The sequence below is a fragment of the Danio rerio genome, chromosome 12 (genome assembly GCF_049306965.1).
Source record: "Danio rerio strain Tuebingen ecotype United States chromosome 12, GRCz12tu, whole genome shotgun sequence".
Taxonomy (NCBI): domain Eukaryota; kingdom Metazoa; phylum Chordata; class Actinopteri; order Cypriniformes; family Danionidae; genus Danio; species Danio rerio.
In genome coordinates this window covers 46,158,938-46,184,336 of record NC_133187.1, presented here as the reverse complement: position 1 = coordinate 46,184,336, position 25,399 = coordinate 46,158,938, and the positions used below count along the sequence as shown (strand labels likewise).

At 34.0% G+C, this 25,399-nt stretch overlaps 1 protein-coding gene and 1 long non-coding RNA gene across 6 annotated transcripts; one reads left to right on the top strand and one right to left on the bottom strand.

Annotated features, from left to right (window-relative positions):
* Positions 1 to 2,800: 2,800 nt before the first annotated feature.
* Positions 2,801 to 13,304, top strand: si:dkey-201i2.2. 2 transcript variants are annotated; one of them, XM_001341787.10, is made up of 11 exons: positions 2,801 to 2,989; positions 5,348 to 5,433; positions 5,709 to 5,726; positions 6,939 to 6,959; positions 7,046 to 7,078; positions 7,683 to 7,810; positions 7,916 to 8,191; positions 10,717 to 10,812; positions 10,923 to 11,073; positions 11,183 to 11,265; positions 11,349 to 13,304. In XM_001341787.10, exons 2-11 carry the CDS (start codon positions 5,385 to 5,387, stop codon positions 11,427 to 11,429), a joined length of 936 nt encoding a protein of 311 aa, XP_001341823.7. In that variant the 5' UTR covers positions 2,801 to 2,989; positions 5,348 to 5,384; the 3' UTR covers positions 11,430 to 13,304. The 2 variants fall into 2 exon arrangements, with proteins under 2 accessions (XP_001341823.7, XP_073774999.1); XM_073918898.1 differs by having other exon boundaries at positions 2,878 to 2,961.
* Positions 13,305 to 18,466: 5,162 nt separating this feature from the next.
* Positions 18,467 to 25,301, bottom strand: LOC141376873 (uncharacterized). Of its 4 annotated transcripts, XR_012388203.1 has the most exons (13): positions 25,226 to 25,301; positions 24,810 to 24,947; positions 23,285 to 23,314; positions 23,124 to 23,193; positions 22,779 to 22,808; positions 22,613 to 22,682; positions 22,500 to 22,527; positions 22,261 to 22,290; positions 22,137 to 22,206; positions 21,740 to 21,784; positions 20,718 to 20,851; positions 20,510 to 20,641; positions 18,467 to 18,741 (listed from the first exon to the last, which is right to left on the bottom strand). It is a non-coding gene; the product is annotated as an uncharacterized lncRNA (long non-coding RNA). The 4 variants fall into 4 exon arrangements; XR_012388204.1 differs by lacking the exons at positions 22,261 to 22,290; positions 24,810 to 24,947; positions 25,226 to 25,301 and adding an exon at positions 23,982 to 24,211 and having other exon boundaries at positions 22,634 to 22,682; XR_012388201.1 differs by lacking the exons at positions 22,261 to 22,290; positions 24,810 to 24,947; positions 25,226 to 25,301 and having other exon boundaries at positions 23,285 to 23,356.
* Positions 25,302 to 25,399: the final 98 nt, after the last annotated feature.

Below are 25,399 nucleotides of genomic sequence, written 5' to 3'. Positions count from 1 at the left end.
CCAGACAAATTTAGCTGCTATGAAGTTAGTCAAATAATGTTTATATGTTTATGTTATTGCCAACATTGTAAATAGTTGTCAATAAGATGCTTATGATATGCTATTGTTTGTTTACCTTCAAGCTCTGCTTCCTTCAGTTGCTTGACATGTCGTGTGAGCGCGTGAGCACACACACCACATGTACATCTCGACATGCGAAAGTATTTCTCCATATGTTTTCATCGAGGTTGTTCACAATACTGATCCATCCACAGTTTGTGATGTAGTGAAATGTTTACAAATACGTAGCCGTTTAAAGCTCATTTCTGGTTAATGATGTCAGAATTTACCGGTACTTTGGAATGGATGTGTGAATGCTCTTTTCCGGAAAAAATCCGTAACGTCCTCGCCTATGTGAACAGCGCTTTTTTTAATATACCGGTAAAGTCGTTCCGGAAATTGCCGGATATTTACCGGTATCACGGTGTGAAAGGGGTTATAAACTGATCTAATTACCCTAATCTGCCTAGTTACCCTGATTAGTTAAGCCTTTAAATGTCACTTTAAGTTGTCTATATCTAGTCAAACATTATTTACTGTTATCATGGCAAAGATAAAATAAATCAGTTATTAGAGATGAGTTATTAAAACTATTGTTTAAAAATGTGTTTTAAAAAAAAATCTTCTCTCCGTTAAACAGAAATTGGGGAAAAAAATAAACAGGGGGGCGAATAATTCTGACTTCAACTGTAATAAAATTGCTGGTCATGTCAGATTAAGAGCTGCAGTTATTTTTTCTTTGACATATACATTCTTGTTTTGTAACCATTATGTTCAGAAAAGGAATGTCACGCAACAGGACTAGATGTAACTCAACATAACTCTCTCTTTATATACAACATATTCTTTAGTCATCATTGATCCTCCTCTTTTTTTTGTCCCATGCTGTGTGTAATCATTGGTCTGGAACTGCTGCAGCCGTTTTAACTAACCAGACCAGTACGACGTGACAGAAATGAAAGTGAACCTATAACCTGTTTTTCATAGGACTTGCTTTATGTAAGAAACAAAAGCTGCACACTTAACCCAAGTGTAAATAATTGCTTTCACATTCAAATGCCCTGAGTAGTCTGAGAACGTTCACATGATACGTAATCATAAATGTAAAAATCTTTATAAATATGCACAAATCAACATGAGTCTAGAAATCACAAGATATTCAACACTGATAAAAACATCATTCATTCATTCATTCATTCATTCATTCATTATTTTTTCGATTTAGTCTCTTCATTATTAATTGAGGGTTGCCACAGCGGAATGAGCCGCCAACTCATCCAGCAAATGTTTTACACAGCGGATGCTCCTTTCAGATGCAACCCATCACTGGGAAACACCCATACACTCATTCACACACAGAAATGTTCTAACCAACAGGCCCATGTTATATACAGTACAGATACTTAATAAATAACCCACTATAAATTAAAAGCATTAATGTATATGCTTTATGAGGCATTGTGAAGGGAGTGCAATTCTCAAGATGAAGATCGCTAAAGCTGAACTGTACTTTGAAAGCAAATTACACCTAAGAGTGATGACTTTTAATCATTCCAAGTTTAAATGTTTGAAAGTTCTAATTGAATAGGGCATAGGGGGGGTAACTGGGAAATGAACACACCCAGGAACCATGTTTCTAACTACAGCTCCAGAGGTGTAGTTGCAAGTGCACAAGTTTACAATGAAGTTTACGAATGTTCATTGGAACGATGGATTTGGGAAATGGCAAATCAACAAATTAATGACACAGCTTGCGACCTTAGTTTGCTAAAGATGGTTTTGGGAAACGAACCCCCGGTTGATACTCAATCAGCATCTCTGATTGATAAGAAGGTGCCAGGCCATTTAGAGATTTAAAAACCAAGAGAAAAATTTTAAGTGACTCAATAGTGCACAGGCATCCAGTGCAAAGAGCGTAAGACTGGTGTAATGTGGTCATATTCCTTGGTACCTGTTAAAGCCTTGCATTAGCATTTTTTTACTAATTGTAAACGGGATACGGTTTTCTGACTTATCCCAAAATATAAAGAGTTGCAATAGTTTTTTTCTAGATAGAATAGATTTGACTGTTTTTAAATTCGAAGCTGAAAGAAGCAGGATTTGACCACTGCATTTATCTGTTTGTCAAAGCTCAAGCCATCATCCAGAATAGCAAGTTTTTTACCCAGGGCTTCATAGAAAAACTTAATTTTTCAAGATTAGGTCAGTGCTCTGGAAGAGTTTGACTGGCCGAACAAAATCAGTTCACTCTTACTCTCATTAAAATCTAGAAAGTTTAAAGACAACAAGGCTTTCACATCCAACAAGCATAGCTTAAGAGTCTCTATCCCACTTCAACTTGGGTTTAAAGGCAGGTAGATTTGAGTGTGAAAATATGCATGTCAGAGCTCGTTTTATTCATGATTTGATTTAACAGAGCTATAAATCAGATAAATGCTTTGCTTATAAATAGTAGAAATAAAGTCTATCAGAAAAGTTTGGATTGTTAAATATGTATTTATAATGTGTCTTCAAAGAGGCATTACAATCACAAACATTTAAAGATAAACATCAGTGCATGCGTCATGCCATTCTGAAGATATAAATAACTTGTAATAGACATTCTTCACATTGCTTGTGAATTTAGTCATGGTCTACTGATTTCAATATTTTCATAAATAATGCATAAATATAACAAGCATAATTAACACAAGCCAAGTTTACAAATACACTTTCTCAAGGCTTGTGCGGTATAAAATCTAAACGCATGAGTATATCTGAAGCAGATATCCTGGGTGTTTTATTTTTAACTTTAATTACTAGTGTTGTTCTTAAGCACATATTTTCTTTTGTTCCAGTGCATAATGTGCTCTGAATACAGGGCTGGGACAAATAACATAAGCCTATTGCACAGTTCTTTCACTGTCATATAGCATACATCAGGTACGTGAACCAAACAGAAAAAGCAGAGGTAGGTAAAATCTTTGTTTAATGTTAGGCTTAAATGTAATGCTGGCTAAGGGATAGGGTAGACAGTGTAAACACAGTAAATTTAAACCACGTTAAAGACTGTTAAAGTGAATTGAGAAACTGAAGTGACCTTTGTGATTCTGATTTGAGACTTTATTTAATTGCGTTTGTTTCACTATAGACATTGGATCATGGACTAAAATTTATATTTGTTAATGTTATCCAGTTAATGTTATCAATGTTGTAAAATGTTATCAAAGCACCTGATATGAAGTGAAATCTCACATAAATTTTGGAGTAATTGCTGTTTTTCAAAATTCATAGATGGAAATATCAGTTATAATATTAAAGGAGCCATAGTGAGTTATTTCAATAATTCAATTTTCAACTTGTCTATGATTAGTCAAATTGTCCTCTGATATGTATATAAGGTGTGTGGCTTAGGTAAGTTCGAAACAGAAACAGTTTTATATGCTCATTTATGACTACATGAATTACAGCTCACTTTTGACCATATTTGGAATGGTCATGCAATATATATATATATATATATATATATATATATATATATATATATATATATATATATATATATATATATATATATATATATATATATATAAAATAGCTCCTTTCTGACACTTAGCAGCTCATGTCAGTGCCTGCTCTCTCTCTCTCTCTCTCTCTCACTCTCTCTCCCTCACACAAACACACACACACACACACACACACACTTGTGCAGCTATCTTCATGGGGATTTCCCATCAATATAATGATTTTATACTGTACAAATATATAATATATCCCCCTAAACCTAACCCTAACAGGAAACAATCAGCATTTTAATATTTTCAAAATACTTAATTCTTTGATCACCATTTAACTCATCAAGACCCATTTTATTTATTTTTTTCCAAAAGGTAAAAATGTACTGCTACTGCTATACTTGTGAAGGCATTTGGTCCCTATAATGTAAAGGATATATGGTACCCACATAAACATGGCATAATATGCCTAAATATATACATACAAACTAATTGTACATTAGTTGTCCAAATAAATCAATAAATAAATACATTATATATATATATATATATATATATATATATATATATATATATATATATATATATATGCGAGCAATATCACACTTGTAGCAGTGGTGGGAGGTGTGCATTGGCTTAAGGTCACCAGGGATGATATTCAGCCATATTGCACTGCTATGAGTGTGATATTGCATTTATACCATCGTTTGATAGCATTATTGTGTAAATAAAAAAGAAAATCGAACACAAAGAGTCTCAAGAACTGTTTTGTAAGAGGAACTACTTTCTTCCCGCCATTCTTTCACATCTGCAGCTGACGTCAGAACAGCAGAAACTATAACTAATTCACCAATGTCATTTTAGAGCTAGTGAATAAATCTCTAGCGTAATGTCTAAAGTGATTTTAACATTATAATTTTATATAATTATATATAAAAATAATATATAAATAATTATATAAAATTATATAAATTATATAAATATATAAATAATTATATAAAATAATATATGAAAATTATTTATAAAAATAAATAAAATATTATAATTTTATAATATTATAGAGCTGAACGGCATGAAATACCATCAGTCTACTGAGATTTCCCAGTATTTCTCGGTTGCAATGGGGAGATCACAATAATTAACCCCATAAAAGCCAGAGCAAAGCAAACACTAGTAACTTACTATGGTGTAAATACAGCATTACAACATACAAAGAGAGAGAACGACTCACCTGTTCTTTTATGATTTGTTTAGCTGTAGTTTGAAACATCGGCTAATAAAAAGCTGTTGCTCTTTTCTCAGGCCCTATTATGTGGTCTCTGTTCCCATCTTATGTCGGTAGTCAACCATCTTTGCTTTGCTCAGTATCACTGGCTGATGGGCGCAAACGTGCTGACTTACAAATATTTTAAAATAGGCACTATTCTTATGAATAAACTGCATATAGTTGCAATCTAAACAACTACATTCACAACTAAAAAAAGTCTCAAAAGTACATTCTGTTGTCCAACAGCAGCAATATTTGTCAAACAGTAGTTCTCTGCTTGCCACTTGTGTGGGCGGAGTAATACACAAGGGTGAAGAGGCTGTACAAGTGCTATTTGTTTTCTATCTCACGGCTATCAGCATATAAATATATATATATATATATATATATATATATATATATATATATATATATATATATATATATATATATATATATATATATATATATATATTTTTTTTTTTTTTTTTTTTTTTTTTTTTTTCAGATTAACACCATTTTTAAATTGCATTTTTATAGTGAGAATAATAAAATTGTCTCATTACAGAAGGACTCCTCTATTTTCTTTCATCTCTGACTTCATCATGAAACGTTCATTCCATCTGTTGATGTTCATGTCAGTCCTGTCACTCTGTAAGTTTATTTTATTATTATTGTTATTATTATTATTGCTATTATTGCTATAAAAATTGCTGCTTGTTTAAACTAACTATTTAAAATGAGCTGAAACCACAATTTTGAGATTTTTTTGGTGGGACAACTTAATTGTTTTAAGTTCAATTCACTTACATTTGTAACTTAACTGATTTATGTTAGGATCCTGCATTTTCACAGTGTAGTTGTTGTTGCTGTTGGTGGTGTTGTTGCTTCATGTCTGTCTCTAAATATTATCTCTTTCTCTTTAACAGCCAGGACACAAGTAACAGGTACTTAAATGACTTGAATTACATCGGTTTTAAAAACTTTGCCAATTTAACAGAAGTACGCCGATATAAACTTGAGAATTCTGAGGGCTCTATTTTGACGATCCAGGTGCAAAGTCTAAAGCGCAGGGCGCAAAAGCATTAATGGCATGTCAGAATCCACTTTTGCTATTTTAACGGAAAAATCTGCTCTAACGGGGTTGTGCTTTTTCTCTTGATGAGTTATAGGAGTGTTTTGAGAATAAACCAATCAGAGTCTCATCTCCCATTCCCTTTAAGAGTCAGTTGCGCCGCACCATGGTGCATTTGCTATTTACATGACAGACTTTGTAAGAGGAAAAACTGAACACTTCACTAGCGAGAAAACTGTTAAACAGAGCATCTACAGCGAGAGAATGAAATAATTTACTTTCACTTTCGCTCTCTTCCGTGGATAAGAAAACATGTTGTACACACAGACATCCATTATCCTACGTAATTAACTTAGTTTGTTAAGCGCAGAGATTTGTTTAAAACTATTATTAAATTCAGTTCTAATTTCCAGCAAATGAATAAACGAAAATTATCCAAATACACCTGCTGCTCCATAAGGTCCAAAACCTGAGAGGTGGACAAATCTAAGCTTGATTTTAATAAAACAAATATAAATATGCATATAATAAATAATACTACTAATCATAATAACATTATACAAAAGCAAAATTTCATGAATAAACTAAAAAATGATGAAGAAGGCATGGAGGCTGTGGTTTTTATCTCTATGTAGAAAATAAAAATTTTATAATATTTTAATCCTTTAATTGTTTTTAATTTGTACAGATATTTTGTGTATTGCTGTACATCCTGTGTGTATTAAGCAATGTGTAAGCAATGTTTGCAGCAGTGCGCTGGACTAGACCTGCTTTGATCTGGTCTATTGTGCAGTCTAATATGGTTCCTCAAAATAGCAACGAGCCAGCAAGGCGCCTTAACACACCTCCTTTTTTAGACCTGAATGCCAATGGGCACACATGTGAGCGCAAATGCATTTGCTATTTAAACAGCATGCTGCAAAACGACACTTTCGTCCAGCTGAAACTAGCAAACAGTAATTGCATCACACCTCCCGCCACATTGAGCCGGGTGTATGATAAGGCCCTTTGTGTCTATAAAAAAACTTTACGCCAAGCGAGTTCATGAGGTTTTAATAGTGTTTGTGTTTGTTTATTCTTTCAGAGTTTTTCACCACTGCCCTAGGTAATTATTCACACACTTAGCAGTCTTAAAAATGCCATTTTAAGTGAATTCACACAAGATTTTAAATGGGATTTGTATGTGTTCAGAAATGACTACAGAAGCAACCACGGTCTTACCAGGTAACCAGCATTTTACTGTACATTTTTTGCAAAAAGTAAAAGAAAGGTAAAAATAATCAAGTTTATTTTAGCTTAGTAATCCAATGTTTCCTTCACAAACAGTCACATTTTATTATGCCTAATAAAAATGTGCTTTATGACTGTTTCTCAACCAACATTCCCACTAGCACTGCATGTTTTGGAAGTCTCCTTTGTCTGCCACACCCATTTGAGGTCTTTCAGTCTCTGCTAATGAGCTGATGATCTGGTGTGTTTGGTTAAGGAGACATGGAAAATGTGCAGAGCTGGTGCTCCTCCAGGAATGTGGTTAAGAAACACTCTTTAAAGGCTTGTGTTACTTTTACTAATTGCTCTATTTTGAGCTAGCATTATTAATCTTTATTTTAATGGCACTGTTTAGAGCTGCACCACAATAATCACATGACATTTTTATGTAACTAGACCACATTGATCATGGTACAGCAAATGTTTTGCTTCATATTTTTTCTATATTTTTTTGTCTGTCATCTGAAACATGTTGTTCACTCATGATATAGTAATATTTTTTGCATTGTTTTAAGGTAGCCGGTGGGTTCTGCTAAAAATAACGCTGTTCTTTATGCAGGATCATTCTACTCATTCGGATCAGCAGCAGGAGACTTACTAAATCCTGCTGCTGATGATGGAAGCTCCTCTGTTATTCCACTGTTGAGTCCATTTCAGTACTTTGGTCTCACATACCAGCAGATTTATGTAAGGAAATGACTATGTATTTAAGTCTAAATTTGATTTTTAGATGTTTTATACACTATCTCTGATCAGACAAAGCTGATTTTGACAGTATTTCTCATGTTTCAGGTTAATAATAATGGATTCCTCACATTCAACCAGGCTTCTTCACAGTTTGCTCCCAACTCATTTCCAGCTAATGGAAGTCAAGATGTAATTGCTGGACTCTGGACCAACATTGACAACAGTGCGAGAGGAGTCGTCTCTTATAATCAGTACACCAGTGGAAGTGTTCTCGCTAGTGCCACTCAGGATATAAACAATTATTTCCCAAATCTGACCTTCACCGCTTCTTGGGTCTTTGTTGCAACGTGGGATAAAGTCGCTTATTTTAACTCGAACACAGTAAGTTGAAGTTTAAACTGTTTTTTTTACACTTTCAAGATGAGTCCAATGCAAAGTACAATACATGCTGTAGCTTGTGATTGTTTACTTGAGAGTAGCCTACAACTAAAGTAAAATAACAGAGAATGGAATGTACCTAAAGCCAAGGCACTTGTCACACTGCATTACCGCAATCCCCATAATTAAAATTTCAGATGTCATAACAGCAGACTGCAACAATCAAAATGCGTCAAATACAGACGCACACAACTCACCAGGAATTTTTTTTATGCCATCACAATGAAATGAAATTCATCACACAAAATTAATCAATTTTAAACTAATTCCCATGTGTTCCGTGTCCATTTCTTGTGGTTGTTGTTTTTTTTTTTTTGAACAAGGTACACCACCATGTAATTTGTCTTTAATAGACATTTTAACATCTTGGCTAAAACAATACTGAATTTGACTGTCAGTGAAAATCTAACTGATCATGTCTAAAATAATACAAAACTAGGCTATAGCCAAGTCCCTTAAAGGCAGATGTGTCTAAACTCAGTCCTAGAGGGCTGGTTTCCTGGAGTGTTTAGCTCAAGTGCTAATCAAACACACCTGAACCAGATAGTCAAGCTCTTATTAGACATACTAGAAACTTCCTGGCATGTGTGTTGAAGCAAGTTTGAGCTAAACTCAGCAAGACACCGCCCCTCCAGGACTGAGTTTGGACATATCTGCTTTAAGGCAAATCATTTCACTCTGCGGCTATCTTTGTAACGCCTCTTGGGCAGTATGCTCGTCCATTCTGTCTGAATGGCGAAACATCAAATTCTCCAAAACTGTTTACCCAGCTTACGATTGCATTACATATTTAGAACTTCCAATAAAATTAATCAACAACTTTCTTTTAAGTTTCGTTTCTAAACATTCGAATCAAACTAAATCGCCATATTTTCAGGGTGCCCGGGCTAATGTACATGTGCAGTCGAAATGAACGACATCCCGACACCAACCTCATTTAAGGCTGTTTGCAGGGCCGGATTAACCAATGGGCATTGTAGGCATAGGCCCAGGGGCCTATGTGCACTTGGGACCCCTGTGAGGGCGGAAAAAAATTAGATTTTGGAGTGTCTATTTAGGCTAATTTCAAATACCGCACTTTGTTGGAATAAGCTAGTTAAGCGATTCACACCCATCACCATTTGATTGATAGAGACAACGTAACTAAAGAGCGCAACAGACATCAGCGTGACTGGTGTAGCTCATAAAGCGCATGGCAACATGTTTTGACGTGATCGATGATAAACCCGGTTAAAATCCATCATCTGATGAACACATTCCTCTTTTTTTATCCTACTTCATATCAGATTTTGCCTACTCTTCATCATGAGGAAGACAAGTAGTAATCATTAATAAGTGTGTGTATTATGGAGGACTCAGATTCATACAACTGGATTGGAGAGGTGTTATATCCAAGTTTGTAGAAATTATACATTAAATACACTATTAAATATATATTTTAGTACTGCTTCAGTAAACTTGAACAAGTGTAATAAAATCCATTAATTGTCACTAGTTGTATTAGTATGTTTTCTTTTCAAAGTGGGCTTTAAATGCTTTAAAAAATAAGTGAAATCTTTGTAGACTAGAAATATATGCACTGTATATCATTTGTTTTAAAAATGCGGGCAAAATATTATAGATTAATTTTATTCAAAAAACATTATATTAATCTTATGTTTAATTCAACTATAGGGGTGCGGCTAGGTAGGGGGCAAACTACAAGACATTGTGCCTAAGGGTCTCTGAGTTTGACAGAACGAACTCTACCTCATGTTCATTTCATACAGATTACAAAACTAAAAAACTTTTGTTTTCAAGTACACTTGGCTCATTTAAAAGCACAGATTACAAGCTTCACTTGGATATATTTCCCATGTATGTAAAGCAGGTATTTGCTGACAATCCAGTGTGTTTGTCGACCACACAAATATTGAAAAAGCACATGTCTGGTTTGAGTTTTTCCCCCGTATAAACGTCAATCTATAACGATCTATGATTGGCTCCTATACTAGTAGGTGGGGCTTTTATTCATCATATTAAACATTACACTTTTCTCTATTCAAAACTATACAAGTGACATGTCTTGTGTATTTTAGAGTCTTTGACTATAGTCATCAATAGACATATATAGTCATTCATTCATTTTTTTCCCTGAGCGCTTTTGTTTTCTAATTCACTATATATTTTTTTATCCCTGTCATGATACAGTGAGATGGCATACAAACCTATCAGTTCTTGGTTTTATGGTCATTGTAGTCAAAGTCACACTGCAGGAAAGTGTCCTTAAAAAACATATGACCCTAACAGAACTTTATGAGAGGTAAAATGTGTGCATAATGGTCAGCTAGCACGTCAAACCAGTTATCAAACGGTACAGATTTTAGCCTAGGATTATAAAAATCATTTAGGATTTTAAAACCTGGTCTCGGGTGTCACAAAGTACAAAGTGTTTTTGCTAACAAATAAATAATTCTTTTTTTTTTCAGGAAACCTCCTTTCAAGTGGTTTTAATTTCAGGCAGCGGTTATTCTTTTATTCTGATGAATTATGGTGATGTTGCTGCAACAGGATATCCTGTACAGGTAAAAAAAAAAAAAAAAAGTCCTCTAAAAAAAGTGCTTCTTAAACCTGTCCTGTCTCAATCTTTCTTACCCTACTTTTACAGTAGATAATTTTGTGTATTGTTGTACAGGCTGGTTATGATACGGCCTACTCCACAGACTACTTTGTGATTTCTGGATCAGACAGCGGGAGCTCCATCTCAGACCTCAAGACCTTCAGTAATGTCAATGTTCCAGGCAGATATGTCTTCAGGGTAGACACTGGATCAAACACAAATAAAAGTATTCTTACAGCTTATTACCATCAGATTGTTAAGCAGAATCAAATGTGATATTCATGCCCAGAAATTAAATATATTCGAAACCAATGTTAGAATGTGTCTCACTTTAGATGAAATTGTTGGACTTCAAGGGAGGCTTGCCTCATTCCTAGACCTTGCAGATGAAGGAAACAAGCAGATTGTTTTGCAGCAGGTAACAAATACAATTATTTATACAATTTAAGCACTATTAGGTTACATGGGCAGAGTTGATCTGTCTGTTCATCTTTGTTATAGATCCAACAAGAGCTGGTGAAAAAGGGACTGCCAAGCAACATGAAGTTAACCATAAAAAAAGTAGAAAAGATGCTGCCGTAACAATAGGCCTCTTTCAGCCGTAATATAAGTCTCTTTCAGCCGTACTATGTCTCTTTCAGCTGTATAAGTCTCTTTCAGTCGTAATATAAGTCTCTTTCAGCTGTAATATAAGTCTCTTTCAGCCGTACTATGTCTCTTTCAGCGGTATAAGTCTCTTTCAGTCGTAATATAAGTCTCTTTCAGCTGTAATATAAGTCTCTTTCAGCCGTACTATGTCTCTTTCAGCTGTATAAGTCTCTTTCAGCTGTATAAGTCTCTTTCAGTCGTAATGTAAGTCTCTTTCAGTCGTAATATAAGTCTCTTTCAGCTGTAATATAAGTCTCTTTCAGCCGTACTATGTCTCTTTCAGCCGTAATATAAGTCTCTTTCAGCTGTAATATGTCTCTTTAAGCCATAATAAAAGTCTCTTTCAGCCTAATTTAAGTCTCTTTCAGCCTGATAAAAGTCTCTTTCAGCTGTAATAAAAGTCTCTTTCAGCCCAATTTAAGTCTCTTTCAGCCTGATAAAAGTCTCTTTCAGCTGTAATAAAAGTCTCTTTCAGCCGTAATACAAGTCTCTTTCAGCCTAATATAAGTCTCTTTCAGTCGTAATATAAGTCTCTTTCAGCTGTAATATGTCTCTTTAAGCCATAATAAAAGTCTCTTTCAGCCGAATTTAAGTCTCTTTCAGCCTGATAAAAGTCTCTTTCAACCTAATTTAAGTCTCTTGCAGCCTAATATATGTCTTTTCAGCCTAATATAAGTCTCTTCAGCTGTAATATAAGTCTCTTTCAGCCATACTGCAATATAAGTCTCTTTAAGCCTAATACAAGTCTCTTTCAGCCGTAATTTAAGTCTCTTTCAGCAGTAATATAAGTCTCTTTCAGCCTAATATAAATCTCTTTCAGCCTAATATAAGTCTCTTTCAGCCGTAATATGTCTCTTTCAGTTTAATATAAGTCTCTTTAAGCCGTAATATAAGTCTTTTTCAGCCTAATATAAGTCTCTTTCAGACATAATATAAGTCCCTTTCAGACATAAGTCTCTTGCAGATGTAATATAAGTCTCTTGCAGAAATATGAAGACAGTTTAACATCAAAAAAATCAAATTGATCTTACGAATCAAGTCTGTTATTAATGTAATTCAAGGACACATTCTTCAAAAGGGCGACAATTCACCATAATAGTGATCCTACAGTAGCTTTGTGTGATCAACTGAATAAAGTAAATATAAGTAAAATACACTGATATCCACCCTAGGTTTCTACACTCATTAGAGTTCACAATATTTTGAAGTATTGTTTAGACAAGCATAAGGAAACGGTCATGTTGGCCTGATGAATGGCAATGAATTAAAATGACGCAGTTGTAGATCTAGAATCTTATGAAGACAGGAATGTCACTTTACAAGGAGAACTTGTAGAATTCTTCTCTTTCAAAGTTACCTTTATCTTAATCATTTACGTTCACCCAGACGTGAAATTTGTCACCATTTACCAAGTTTCCAACGGTTTCCAAAATATCAAATAAACAAACACACACAGAAAGATATCCTGAAGTATGTGGGTGGCAAAACATTGTTGACTGCTGATAAAATAGAAAAAATAGTGTAGATATCAGTGGATATCGGCAGCTGTTACCCAAATTTCTGGTCTAAAACAACTTGTGAGTAAGTAAATGATGACATTTTTGTGTAAACTATAATACACCTACAGTAAAATAGTAAAACCAACATCAAAATGAATCATGATAAAACTCTAGTTTTTACATTCATCATGATCATCCAAATGCAAGCGTGGTAAAGCATACTATGTTACTGTATAACAGAATGTGCCAAAATAAGGTATATTGTACATATTCTAACTATATGTAGCCAAAATAAAAAGCCTTGATCTTTTGCTTTTGGTTATTTTATTGTGTCATGCTTTATGTTATCAGATCAGTTAAGTCAGATAAGATAAGTTGTTCGTTTATTTTTTCATTTTTCATTATGAACTATTCAGGGTGATAAAATAGCAGTTTACCGAACGCAGGTCTCAGTTCAGAAGGTGCAAATGAGTGCAGGGTAAATTTAAAATCGCTAGTTTGCTCATGCAGTCTTCATCTATAAGGTGCTTCTGTGCTGCTTACTTTTATTTTGTTGGTGATTTGTGTTTACAGCCCCAAAATATTTCATGTTTTGTTTGGTTAGCTTCATTTCATTTGTAAATATACATCCTTTCCTGTGATTCGGACCTGCAACACATTCCAAGAAAAATGGGAGAAGAACAACTTAGGACTAGTAAAAAAAAGTCCCTTTAAGGCAAGTCATTTCACTCGGCGGCCATCTTTGAAACACCTTTCGGGCAGTATGCTCGGGAATTCTGTCTGAAGGGGAAACATAAAATTCTCCAAAACTACTTGCCAAGCTTAAGATTACATTTTATATTACGAATAAGCAACAAAATTAAACAACAGCTGTCTCTTTCGTTTAATTTCTAAATGTTCGTATCCCACAAAATCTGCAGAAAATCATGTCTAGTCTAAGCCCCTCTCCCGGAGAATTGTCATTCTATAGCGATCGCTGATTGGCTCCTGTACTAGAAGGCGGGCTTTATTTGCCATATTGGCAGTTACATTTTCCCCATTCAAAAGTATACGAGTGACATGTCTTGTGTATTCTATAGCCAAAGAGCTTAGAATGACCAAGAGGCGACACTCAATAGAACGTTCCATTGCAACAGCAGCGCCCAGCAACAGCCCTGGATTCCGCCATATTGGAGTGAAAGTGATTAGCCGTCTATTGGATCTCTTTATTCTGGCAACGGCAAGCAGCTGCTTTATTTTTTTTATTTATTTATTTAAAAAGCGCATTAAAGCTGAGATACAACCTAAAAGATGACAATACAACACTTATTATCACAATCTACAGCACTTCTAATAGTTTATTTTACAGACTTATAATATGCTGTTGTTCTATTGGAGTTTTCATTCCAAAATTGCCCTCTAGTGGCTGTTTACCAAATTACACTCGAGTGTCGCCTCTTGGTCATTCTAAGCTCTAAGTCAGTGGTCACCAAACTTGTTCCTGGAGGGCCGGTGTCCTGCAGATTTTAGCTCCAACCCTAATCAAACACACCTGAACAAGCTAATCAAGGTCTTACTAGGTATACTTGAAACATCCTGGCAGGTGTGTTGAAGCAAGTTGGAGCTAAATCCTGCAGGGACACCGACCCTCCAGGACCGAGATTGGTGACCCCTGCTCTAAGTCGTACTGCTATAGCTGTGTCATTTCAGAAGCTGCATCCTCCAAAGGAAGCAGACTTCCAAGGTGATAAAATTTGATAAAATTTTTAAAAATTTGATAAAATTTGTAATTACTTTTTCTCAATAGTATTTTATAACTTATTTTAAGCTATCTAAGGACAAAACAAGGTTTATTAAAGCTGGAAATGTATTTCCTTTGACCCATACAGTACATGTACACATAAACATGTAATGTAGACTAACCATGTTCCGTACACTTTTCGCTATTCAGCGCACTCAAACGACCACTCTTTCGTCATGCTTGTGTGTTCATTCTCTGGGGGAATACCTATTGCACAATCCAAATCTTTATTGATGTCTTTTGGACCAGTAGTTTTTGAGAAAAGATGGGATAAGTACCGCCTTTGCATGTGTACAGAAGATGATAGGTATTAACGGTGTTCCGTACACGACTAAAATAGTGTTCCGTACAGGGCGCATAACTTTAATTCACTGGCAAAAATGGGCATTGTTTGGAGTCTTATTAAATCTTATATCAGAATATACTATTAATGTGTTCAACTTGAAGTTAATGACATATTTAATAACTGTTTTATGAAAGTTTGAAATGAAATAGCTTCACAATCATTTACTTTTCATATCATGTTTATTTTATTACAGCATGACAATTTAAAATATTAAAACATTAAATTCATGCACATTAACACTTACTTGACTGACCTTTTATGAATATAAACATCATCACTGCAAAAGGAGGATCCAAACAGCGTTTGCAGCCTGTCTCTCAGGCTCTCTCTGGTGGATAGTTGCGACATGCGGTCATCACCCACAACTGACGTTTAAACATCCCCATTTCAAAGCATTTATTCAACAAAAGATAAGTTATTTAACAATTTGTGATAACATAATATTCACTTCATGAAGACTGTAATACCGTGTGATGCATAAATTAAATGCAAAAGCATATTGTCGTGGCTTTAAATGTCTCCCCTCCCAGGCGACACTCGCACTTTAAAGGTTCAGGACACCCTGGAGAACTTTTTTTTTATATTAACAGATTTGTGTGTGTTGAGCATCAGTTAAGACAATGTTAGCACCTGTCAGCTTTAATTGTGAAGAAAACTGGATAATTTTGAGCTTTTGTCAGCTAATTTCAGCTTCCGAGTTTAAAATGATTTTTGGGGCGGCATCAAAATCGGCGACGTAGCGCAGAACTGCAAGTCCAATGATGACGCGTCGGTTTCTCATTATTATTCATAGCGGAGTTTTCTTATCCTATGAGAAGAGCCGGCTGCTTAATTATTCATGAGACCTGCCAGACCTGCCAGAGTCAAGCCCGTGCTGTGAGATACGTCACGGACCCACGGCAGTATTTACTTTACTTTTGTGACCACACAGTATATGCGTTTGTTTCCATGATCCACGGGGTTTGTTGCATGTTTTCCCCTGTGATCTTGTCAGGGCCGATCATACAGCAAAGCTGTGTGCTGCTAGCATTTTTGTCGGGAGAGCAGCACGAGAATTAGAGAATGGCGGACGCTGTCTTTTATCAGGAGTTCGTTCACATTCAGACACGTCACTGTGCTGCTGTGTTTGCCTAAATCCTCCAGATTACCAGCAGGGTTAACGGCTAAAATAGACAGGTCAGGAGACCTGCTGCACTGAGTCTGCTGGATACGGGGATTGAGGGAGGAGTCCTCATTTATAGGGTTTAAATGAACACACTTATCTTTATAATGATATAAATTGTGGTTATGTGTATATGAAATTACGAATAACAAATGTAGCAGGGCATTAAATCACTGTTCATTTCTTTGCATTTTGACTTTGTAAACTATGAACTCATGCGTCTCCTCACGGTTTGTCTCATTTTGTGAGCTAGCTTCGTTCGCTCACGTTCTCCCCTGCTGGCCACGCCCACTCCTGCCCGATGCTCGCGGAGCTCCACGCCCATTTATCATGCATCTTTTGAAAAAATTCTGAAGTAGACTTTAACTGAAAGTGTCAAGGCCCTTTAAGCTTGCCCACGGTCTATTTTTAAGCGCATTAGATGGACGTAGCAAACTTACTGAATATAGTAGGAATTACCATATAGTAGGAAGGTCTCTGTTGTGGTTGGGACTGAAAGAGTGAGAATTAAAGATTACACAGATATTTAGCTTGCCTACGACCCATAAGTATTTATTCAGAGATTAGCATTAAAAGGTAATCTGTACGGAACATCGTTGTGTTTGAAATATGGTTAGTCTATGTTAAACTGTCTATAAAATCACTCTTTAGTAAGACATGTCATACTCTTTTTCTTTTTTTTAACATGTGTTTAGATATCCAAGTAAAATAAACTTAATTCATACATTTAATCCGGAGTTTTCTTTTAAAAGTGTCCTGCAGTTATCAGCACGCAATGAATCTTGGGATGTTCAAGGCTGCGCCACCGGTTGTGTTCTTCATTACCTGGGAAACAGTGGACGCATTTTGAGGCTGCATTTGAAGGAGCCTTGGAATTTTTTTTGGAAAGAGACAGCCTTTGTTGCGCCGCGATGACGCAGCGCACTTCGAATGCATCCTTTGGAGGATGCAGCCTCGGAAATGAGACACAGCTATAGTCTTTGCTGGTAACAAAGTGTAACAATGTGTCATCTGCATCTGATTGGCTGGAGTATAAAATTACCAAAAAGTCTGTATGTGTGAAGCCAGCAAATATCTATCAAAGGGATTCTGCAGTGTTATTATAAAAAAATAGAATTAATTATTATTTTCTTCCATTAGAGGCTCGTTATATTCACACACTGCTGCCACACAACTGTGTTTGAACCCATTATGCGAGTGATTTTTGCATAGTAGGTCCCCTTTAAAATAAAACTGAAGGTCAAGTTATTAAGGTATTGTGCTTGTATGTCTTTCTTTCAGTTATAAGATCTAAGAAAATGCACTCGTCAGGTGAGTTTATGACAGACATCTTTCAATCTGTCAGTCAGCAGTAGTCTATAATCAGCCTAGAATCACAGCCTGATCTAAACTCAAGTCTGATCTGTACACCAAAGGAGACATTTCTTCAATCGTGCCAAACTGATTTCAGATTATATATCAGCAAACTTAAAAAAATGATATATATATATATATATATATATATATATATATATATATGTACACTCTAAAAAAAAATTCCGTAAAAAAACGGTAAAATGTACTGGCAGCTCATTACACAAATATTTTACCGTAAATTAAAAACGGAAAACTTCTGTTAATTGACAAGTGTGTCCACATTAAAAAAACAAAAAAATATCCGTTTTTTGACAGTTAAACTACTGTAAAATAACCAACCATTTTATAGTAATTTAAGGGTTTTCTATATAAAAAAACGGTTATTTTCTGTGTTTTAAAGGGTATACCAACAGTAAAAAAGCGGAAATATTCTGTGTTTTAATAGTATACCTACTGTAAAAAAACAGACAGATTCTGTGTTTTAATAGTATACCTACTGTAAAAAGAGGACTTTTTTGTGCTTTAATAGTATACCTACTTTAAAAAAACAGACAGATTCTGTATTTTAATAGTATACCTACTGTAAAAAGAGGAGTTTTTTGGGTTTTAATAGTATACCTACTGTAAAAAATAATTATTTTACTAATTTAATGCTCTTCAAGCAGCATAGAAATGGCAATTGGTAAGGACAAACATATACATATGGGAAATACACTATTAATGGTTTACAATAGTAAAACAAAACATTTATTCTATACTGTATGTGTAGAGAAGCAGTAAATAGTTTGTTATCTATGAACTTACAATGATTAGTACAAAAACAACTTTGCAATTAAAACAATTTTTTAATGAATACAAATCATTTGAATTCCAAATAGCTAGTTATACACACAATAATACATATTGACATGTGAATCACACAGTGAGAAGTCTTGGCAAATAATCTCATAGCAAATTAGTTTTAAATGTTAGCTTTAAGATAATTGAGGACAAGTGGGCAAATTACAAGTACTTTACATTAAGAAACCAGGTTAACTGCAAGATGGCAGGAAACAGACGATACAACTGGGTCTTCTTCCTCTCCAATACTGATACTTCAATGGCTGTAAAACAAACAAACAAAAAAAAAAAACATTACTAATGACATTTCACTTACAACTGGGGTGATTCCTAGCATGTCAATAGTTCTGTTAATCATTGACTCTACATTAATAGATGTTAGCAGTCGGTTATAAATACAGCTACAAATGCTGTAATCTTGACTTAAGCACATTTATAATGTGCTTAATAATTGTGTTAACAAACTTTAATGATTGATTTTACATGACTATTTTTTTATATATATATATATATATATATATATATATATATATATATATATATATATATATATATATATATATATATATATATATATATATTTATATTGCATTATTTACAAAACTTCTTCCAGTTTGGTGGCCCTAATCTAAAGTGAGGATTATTTATGATTTATAAATCCTCATAAACGACAGTTAAAGGCTCAGTATCAAATGAACAATAAATCATTACAGTCTTATCTAAAAAATGTAATTACTGTAAATATGAAACCTTGCTGAATAGCAGGAGTGACAAAATATAACATAAAACTGGATAAAACAACAATAAAATAATTTAATGATATATTACGATGCAACATTTCAGTGTTATTTAGCTATGTTTAAACTGTACAGTAATTTTATTTTAGAAAAGATTTATTTTTCATTTAATACAATAAAATGAATTTCATTTTTAGAATATAACTGAACCTTTAATTGTGATTTATAAGGGAATTTACAAAGCATAAACAATCCTCACTTTAGGCTACAAAACTGGATGAAGTTAACAAAAGCACTTATTAAAATAAGTATTGTATATACTTTATATACTTATTTTTTATACTTTATATACAAGTATAACTATTACTATTCATTCATGTATTTTCCTTCAGCTTAGTGTGTACTCGCACTATATACAGTTGCCTTGAACCAAGCCGAAGCACGCTTGTCCTCCCTACCATCTCCCCCGACGTCCCGCATTCACATTGCATTCAAGCCTGAGCACTCTTACATCATCGATGATGCCCCGTTTAGTTTAAGAAGTGCTCTCTCAGCACAGTGGAGAATTCTTACATTATTTTGTTTTAGTCGTTTGGGATGCAGTAACACGCAGTCAAATATTTAGCCGAACAGATCAGCCACTTTTGATGTTCCCCGTGTTGCTGTGTGTTTGAGTACGCCCTTGGAAACACCAATACACACTTATTTACAAACACACTCATACACTACAGCCAATTTAGTTAATCAATTTCCCTATAGCACATGTCTTTGGACTGTGGGGGAAACCTGAGCACCCGGAGGAAACACACAGCAACACGGGGAAAACATGCAAACTCCATACAGAAATGCCAACTGGGACTCGAACCAGCGACCTTCTTGCTGTGAGGCGACAGTGCTAGCCACTGAGCCACTGTGCTGCCCAACTTTTACTATATGCCTGAATAATAAGATATTTAAATGTTAGTTTGAATAGTTTATTAACCATTTACTTACACATTCTGAATGATTAGAAAAAAAATACACCAACTATTCTTAAATCACTGGTTTGTAAATAATGCGATACTAAATTTAGTAATGAAAAATTAATCATTAACAAAATATGAAAACAAAATAATTAAGCACATAATAGATGTGCTTATAAGTCAAGATTACAGCATTTGCAGCTGTAGTTATAAACTGTATACTAAGGTCTATTAAATGTAGAGTCAATGCTTAACAGAACTTTTTGCTAATGCTTAATAAATTAATCAATAGTGTTTAGTTATTATAAAGTGTTATCGGTGTGCTTAATTACCTTTAAATCTTCCAAGGATTCTGAAAGTCTTTCTGATCTGACAGGAATCGAAGGAGTTTAGATGGTATGTTTCTGCTTGGTGCCCTTTTTTCTGCTTTGGACCTACGTTCTGGATAGTTACTCAGCATGCTCCTGTTGTAAATACAACAAACATGCATCACCTTACTTGTCTTGTAAAAATGAAAAACTTAAAAATGTAAAAACATACCTTTATATAAACTACAGAGTCAGGGCTGCTTCCTTAGGCTACATAATGTTTAGCACATAAGAGACTAAACATGTAGCTGACCACAATTAGGGGACAGCTCAATGATCTTGTTATTGTGACTGTGGACTCTTCTTCTAAAAAAAAGAAAAGAAAAGTGAGTTGTGTGTTGGGTCTGGTACACGCCCACATGGAAAGAATATGGAAAGAAACATATGGTTTAATATAGGTTTTTGATATATGTGACGCATATAAAATTGGCTGTTTTCCTATATTATATGTACATATATGGGTACATATATGCACACCTATATGTTAAATTATTAATATTATTAATAATATTATAAATAATATAATTATTATGTAAAATTATTCAAATACATGTCTGCTACATAATTTAAAATAAATTTAAAAAAAATTATTTACTTAATCAAATAAATATAGTGCAGAAACAAAAATAAGTTATACTTTTTCTTCTTTTCCACTATCTTTATGCAAGAAAGAATTGACCTTGCAAATGTTTCAGGAAAAAGTGTAGACATCATAGCTTTCCATCTCCTCTTACTTATTTGCCATAGTTAAATTCCATAACATGCCAATTACATGTGATACCAAATTCAAGTGGCACATTCATAAGTTTTTTGCATTTTTAAAATAAGTTCTTTTTCAGATAGCAGACCTAAGTTAAATTAACATTGAAATGTTAAAACATCAATCAAACTATCATTGAAACAATGTTAAAAGTCATCACTGATTTTTAGGCAGTTTTCCACCCTGAATAATGTTAATTCTATGATGATAAATAGACAAAACTGTCCCAAAATCAGCATTTATTCAACCAAAATTAAATCATTTTTTACAATGAACCCAACATTAAATAAAATGTTAAATCAACCACACTATCATACAATTAATGTTAAAATTTAAAGTTGATTTTAGCCAGTTTTGCATCCTGAAAAAAATTTTATTACAATCACGATAAATAGATTAAACGGTCACAAAATCAGCATGAAGGCCTGGCTCACCATCAAGATGCCCACATTGAAAATGTCTTTTTCATCATCAGGTGGCTAAGAGAAAAAAGAAAAGATATTCAGCAGTGGACCAGTTATTTTCTTATTTTAAACAGACATTACCAAAATAAAAAACTTGTAACATTTTAAATGTTGTAAAAATAAATAATAATAATAAATAACTGCTTTATTCATTTAACAGATTACAGTAGCAGCTTAAAAAAACCCAGATAAAACACCCACATCAACCCAGTACTTTTAGTTTGAATACATGTTAACAAAATTCAAAATTACTGAAGCAAAACGTGTTCCTGTAAACACTTAGTAAAAATATAGGTACAAGTAATTGGTTTTGCCAAATAATAAAAATAAAAGCATCAATATCAAACAAAAACGCTGAACATTTTACCTCTTAAACTTGTAAGTTTACTGTCATCCCCTGTATGAAGTACAGATGGTCCAGCACAACTGCCTGAGTTCTGAAAGAGCAAACACATATTTTTTTGTATTATTTATAAAAATGCAGTACTGACCAGTCAGCATCAATTTCTACACCAACACACCTACAACAAAAATAACACTCATTCAGTTTGAAACATGCAACATGTAGTCTACTTTTATACTTTACAAACTTTGTGAATAATAAAAAATTGAAAACATTTAAAACCCCAGGTGTATTTTATTTCATTTGTCTATATCAACTGAAATTTAGTTTGGATTGAACGTAAGATTTAAGATTTTTATTTAGATTGCTGTGAAAATGTACCTGTACCTTGTACTTATAACCAAAATGACAGAACCTGGAAGTCAACAAAGCAAAATATCAGTTAACCTTATATATACAAAACACTCAAAATCAAACAGAAAAAACGCTGAACATTTTACCTCTTAAACTTCAAAGTTTACCTTCATCTCCTGTATAAGGTACAGAAGGTCCAGCACAACTGCCTGAGTTCTGAAAGAGCAAACACATTCTTGGTAAAATTACAATAGATGCAACGCTAAATATAAATCATTGTTTATTTTTTTGGTTAATAAATGCAGTACTGACCAGTCAGCATCAATTTTTACACCAACACACCTACAACAAAAATAACACTCATTCAGTTTGAAACATGCAGCATGTAGTCTACTTTTAAATTTTACAAACTTTGTTGATAATAAAAAAATGAAAACATTTAAAATCCCAGGTGTGTTTTAATTTGTCCATATTAATTCAAATTCAGTTTGGATTGAATTTAAGATTTTAATTTAGATTGCTGTGAAAATGTACATGTACCTTGTACTTATAACCAAAATGACAGCATAAACATAAAGCAAATCTTATATCATATATCAGTGAACCTTATATATACAAAACACTCAAAATCAAACAGAAAAACCCTGAACATTTTACCTCTTAAACTTGAAAGTTTACTGTCATCTCCTGTATAAAGTACAGAAGGTCCAGCACAACTGCCTGAGTTCTGAAAGAGCAAACACATTCTTGGTAAAATGACAATAGATGCAACGCTAAATATAAATCATTATTTTTATGGTTAAAAATGCAGTACTGACCAGTCAGCATCAATTTTTACACCAACACACCTACAACAAAAATAACACTCATTCAGTTTGAGACAGTATACATTTAAACTTCACAAACGTTGTGAATAATAAAAAAATGAAAACATTTAAAATCCCAAGTGTATTTTATTTCATTTGTCCATATCAATTCAAATTCAGTTTGGATTGAATCTAAGAATTTATTTATTTATGTACCATGTACTTATAACCAAAATGAAAGAACCTGGAAGTCAACAAAACAAAATATCAGTGAACCTTATATGTGCAAAACACTCAGACTCTAAATCTACATAAAAAGATTTCATTTGTGATAACACCATGTGTTATGCATTGTGTTCACTCTATTATCAAGGCTTTATTAAAATAAAACTCCTGATCTCCTAATAGTAATGAAAGTATTATTTGCTATAATGATTCGAACTGACAGTTAGTTTGAAGAATTTTAGGACTGTGGAAGAACAACTCATATTTAAATCTTCATATTAGCAGCCGTTGAGGTTCTTAAAAGTGAACTTGGCTGAATCTGCAAGTTGAAAAGACGTTCATAAGTATAATATCCATGACAGTTCAACTCGACTACAACAAACATTTAATTGTGTGCTTTAAGGTACACGTTGTATTTGAGGCCTAAAACGCATGACAGTTTAAACACTAACGTTATATATCATTTTAAATGTCACACACTTACTGTATCACTCTGTTATCTCTGTTACACACACACGTCGCGAAATGCGGAAGTTTTTTTTTTTTTCGTTCCTTTTGGTAAGCGTTATTGAATTCCATAACACTCTCATCAGTTCTTGCCTCTTATTTGCGTCTAATACCCCAGTTTGTCACGCGGGATGAATGAAATGTTCATGAGTTAAAGTGAAACTGCCGAACTGCAGAACTTTATAAAGTCAGGCATCCTGCTGATTTGATTCAGAAGGGCACTTGTTTGTCAGACGGCTCACCGGTCAGGTATACATCCGCGCTAAACTACCAAAGTATGAAAGTCACCCAGCTCCCAACCCAACGTTGAGAATAGATTAACGGCGATATATTTTTTATCGCGCGATAAAAGTCTCGCGTTAACGCAGCACGTTAATGCTGATAACGGCCCACCACTAATAATAACTATATGAGTGTGTATTTCCCCTCATACCGAGTTACACAATGCCTCAATTTCACGCGGGTCTAACTTATACTTAAAAACCAGCAAAGCTGTTCCACTGAAACTCGGTCACACAGCCTTAATACGTCGGTCAAACTAAAGCTAACATTTGATAACGTCAGTAAAAATATGAAATTATTTATTAATATGCAAACAAACACAGACGGTCAGGTGTTACGAGCGTTTGAAACACGTTAACGTTAAAGTTCATTAAAGGTAACGTAACGTTAACCAGTCATCGATATACACATTCAGCACTATATATCAACCAAACTACACAGTGTCACAAACTTTGAATGCTATCCCTTGTTCAATGCACTGTACAAAGAAAACATTTTTATTTCTATAAAATAATTAACATACCTTTTACACTCTCACTGACAAGCTGACGTTTACCGTTAATCCAGTCAGACTCACGCAGGTGCAGAGGGAGTGAGAGGGTGATTGGGACGTCACATCACTTCCCGCGCACGGCAGTTTAGAAAAAATACGGACAAACAACTGTAAATGAACAGATATCATATTTACTGATGAGGAAAACGCATAAAAAGGTAAAAATTCATTATATATGCTTGTTTAAATTGCATTTAACCACTCACAGCTCAGTTTGATCTTAATGATATAAAGTCTGATCTTATTAACAATATTAAACGTAATTTACTGCTGTACTTTCCATGGCCGCTTCAGACAAGACAAAAATCATTTTAAATAACGATACAAATGTAATAAAGCAGTATTTTAACTAAAATATTGTTATATGTTTTATTAATCGTACTTACCAGGGAAAAAACAGAGGAAGAAATATCTCCCGGTGTCCATCAAACGTTGCCTGAGCTGCGATCCCCTTCTCATAATGCAATTCGAAAATGTATATAAACGGAAAAACAACCGTAATACGTGTATACGGAAAAAATCCGTTAAAATATACAGTCATTTAACTGTTATTTTACAGA

What these genes read in the sequence shown, in the direction of transcription:
- si:dkey-201i2.2 (XM_001341787.10), top strand. Translation starts at nt 5,385, where the DNA reads ATGAAACGTTCATTCCATCTGTTGATGTTCATGTCAGTCCTGTCACTC. An exon ending in TCACATACCAGCAGATTTAT is followed by an intron (nt 7,811 to 7,915) that starts GTAAGGAAATGA and finishes CTCATGTTTCAG; the next exon opens with GTTAATAATAATGGATTCCT. An exon ending in AGCAGATTGTTTTGCAGCAG is followed by an intron (nt 11,266 to 11,348) that starts GTAACAAATACA and finishes TCTTTGTTATAG; the next exon opens with ATCCAACAAGAGCTGGTGAA.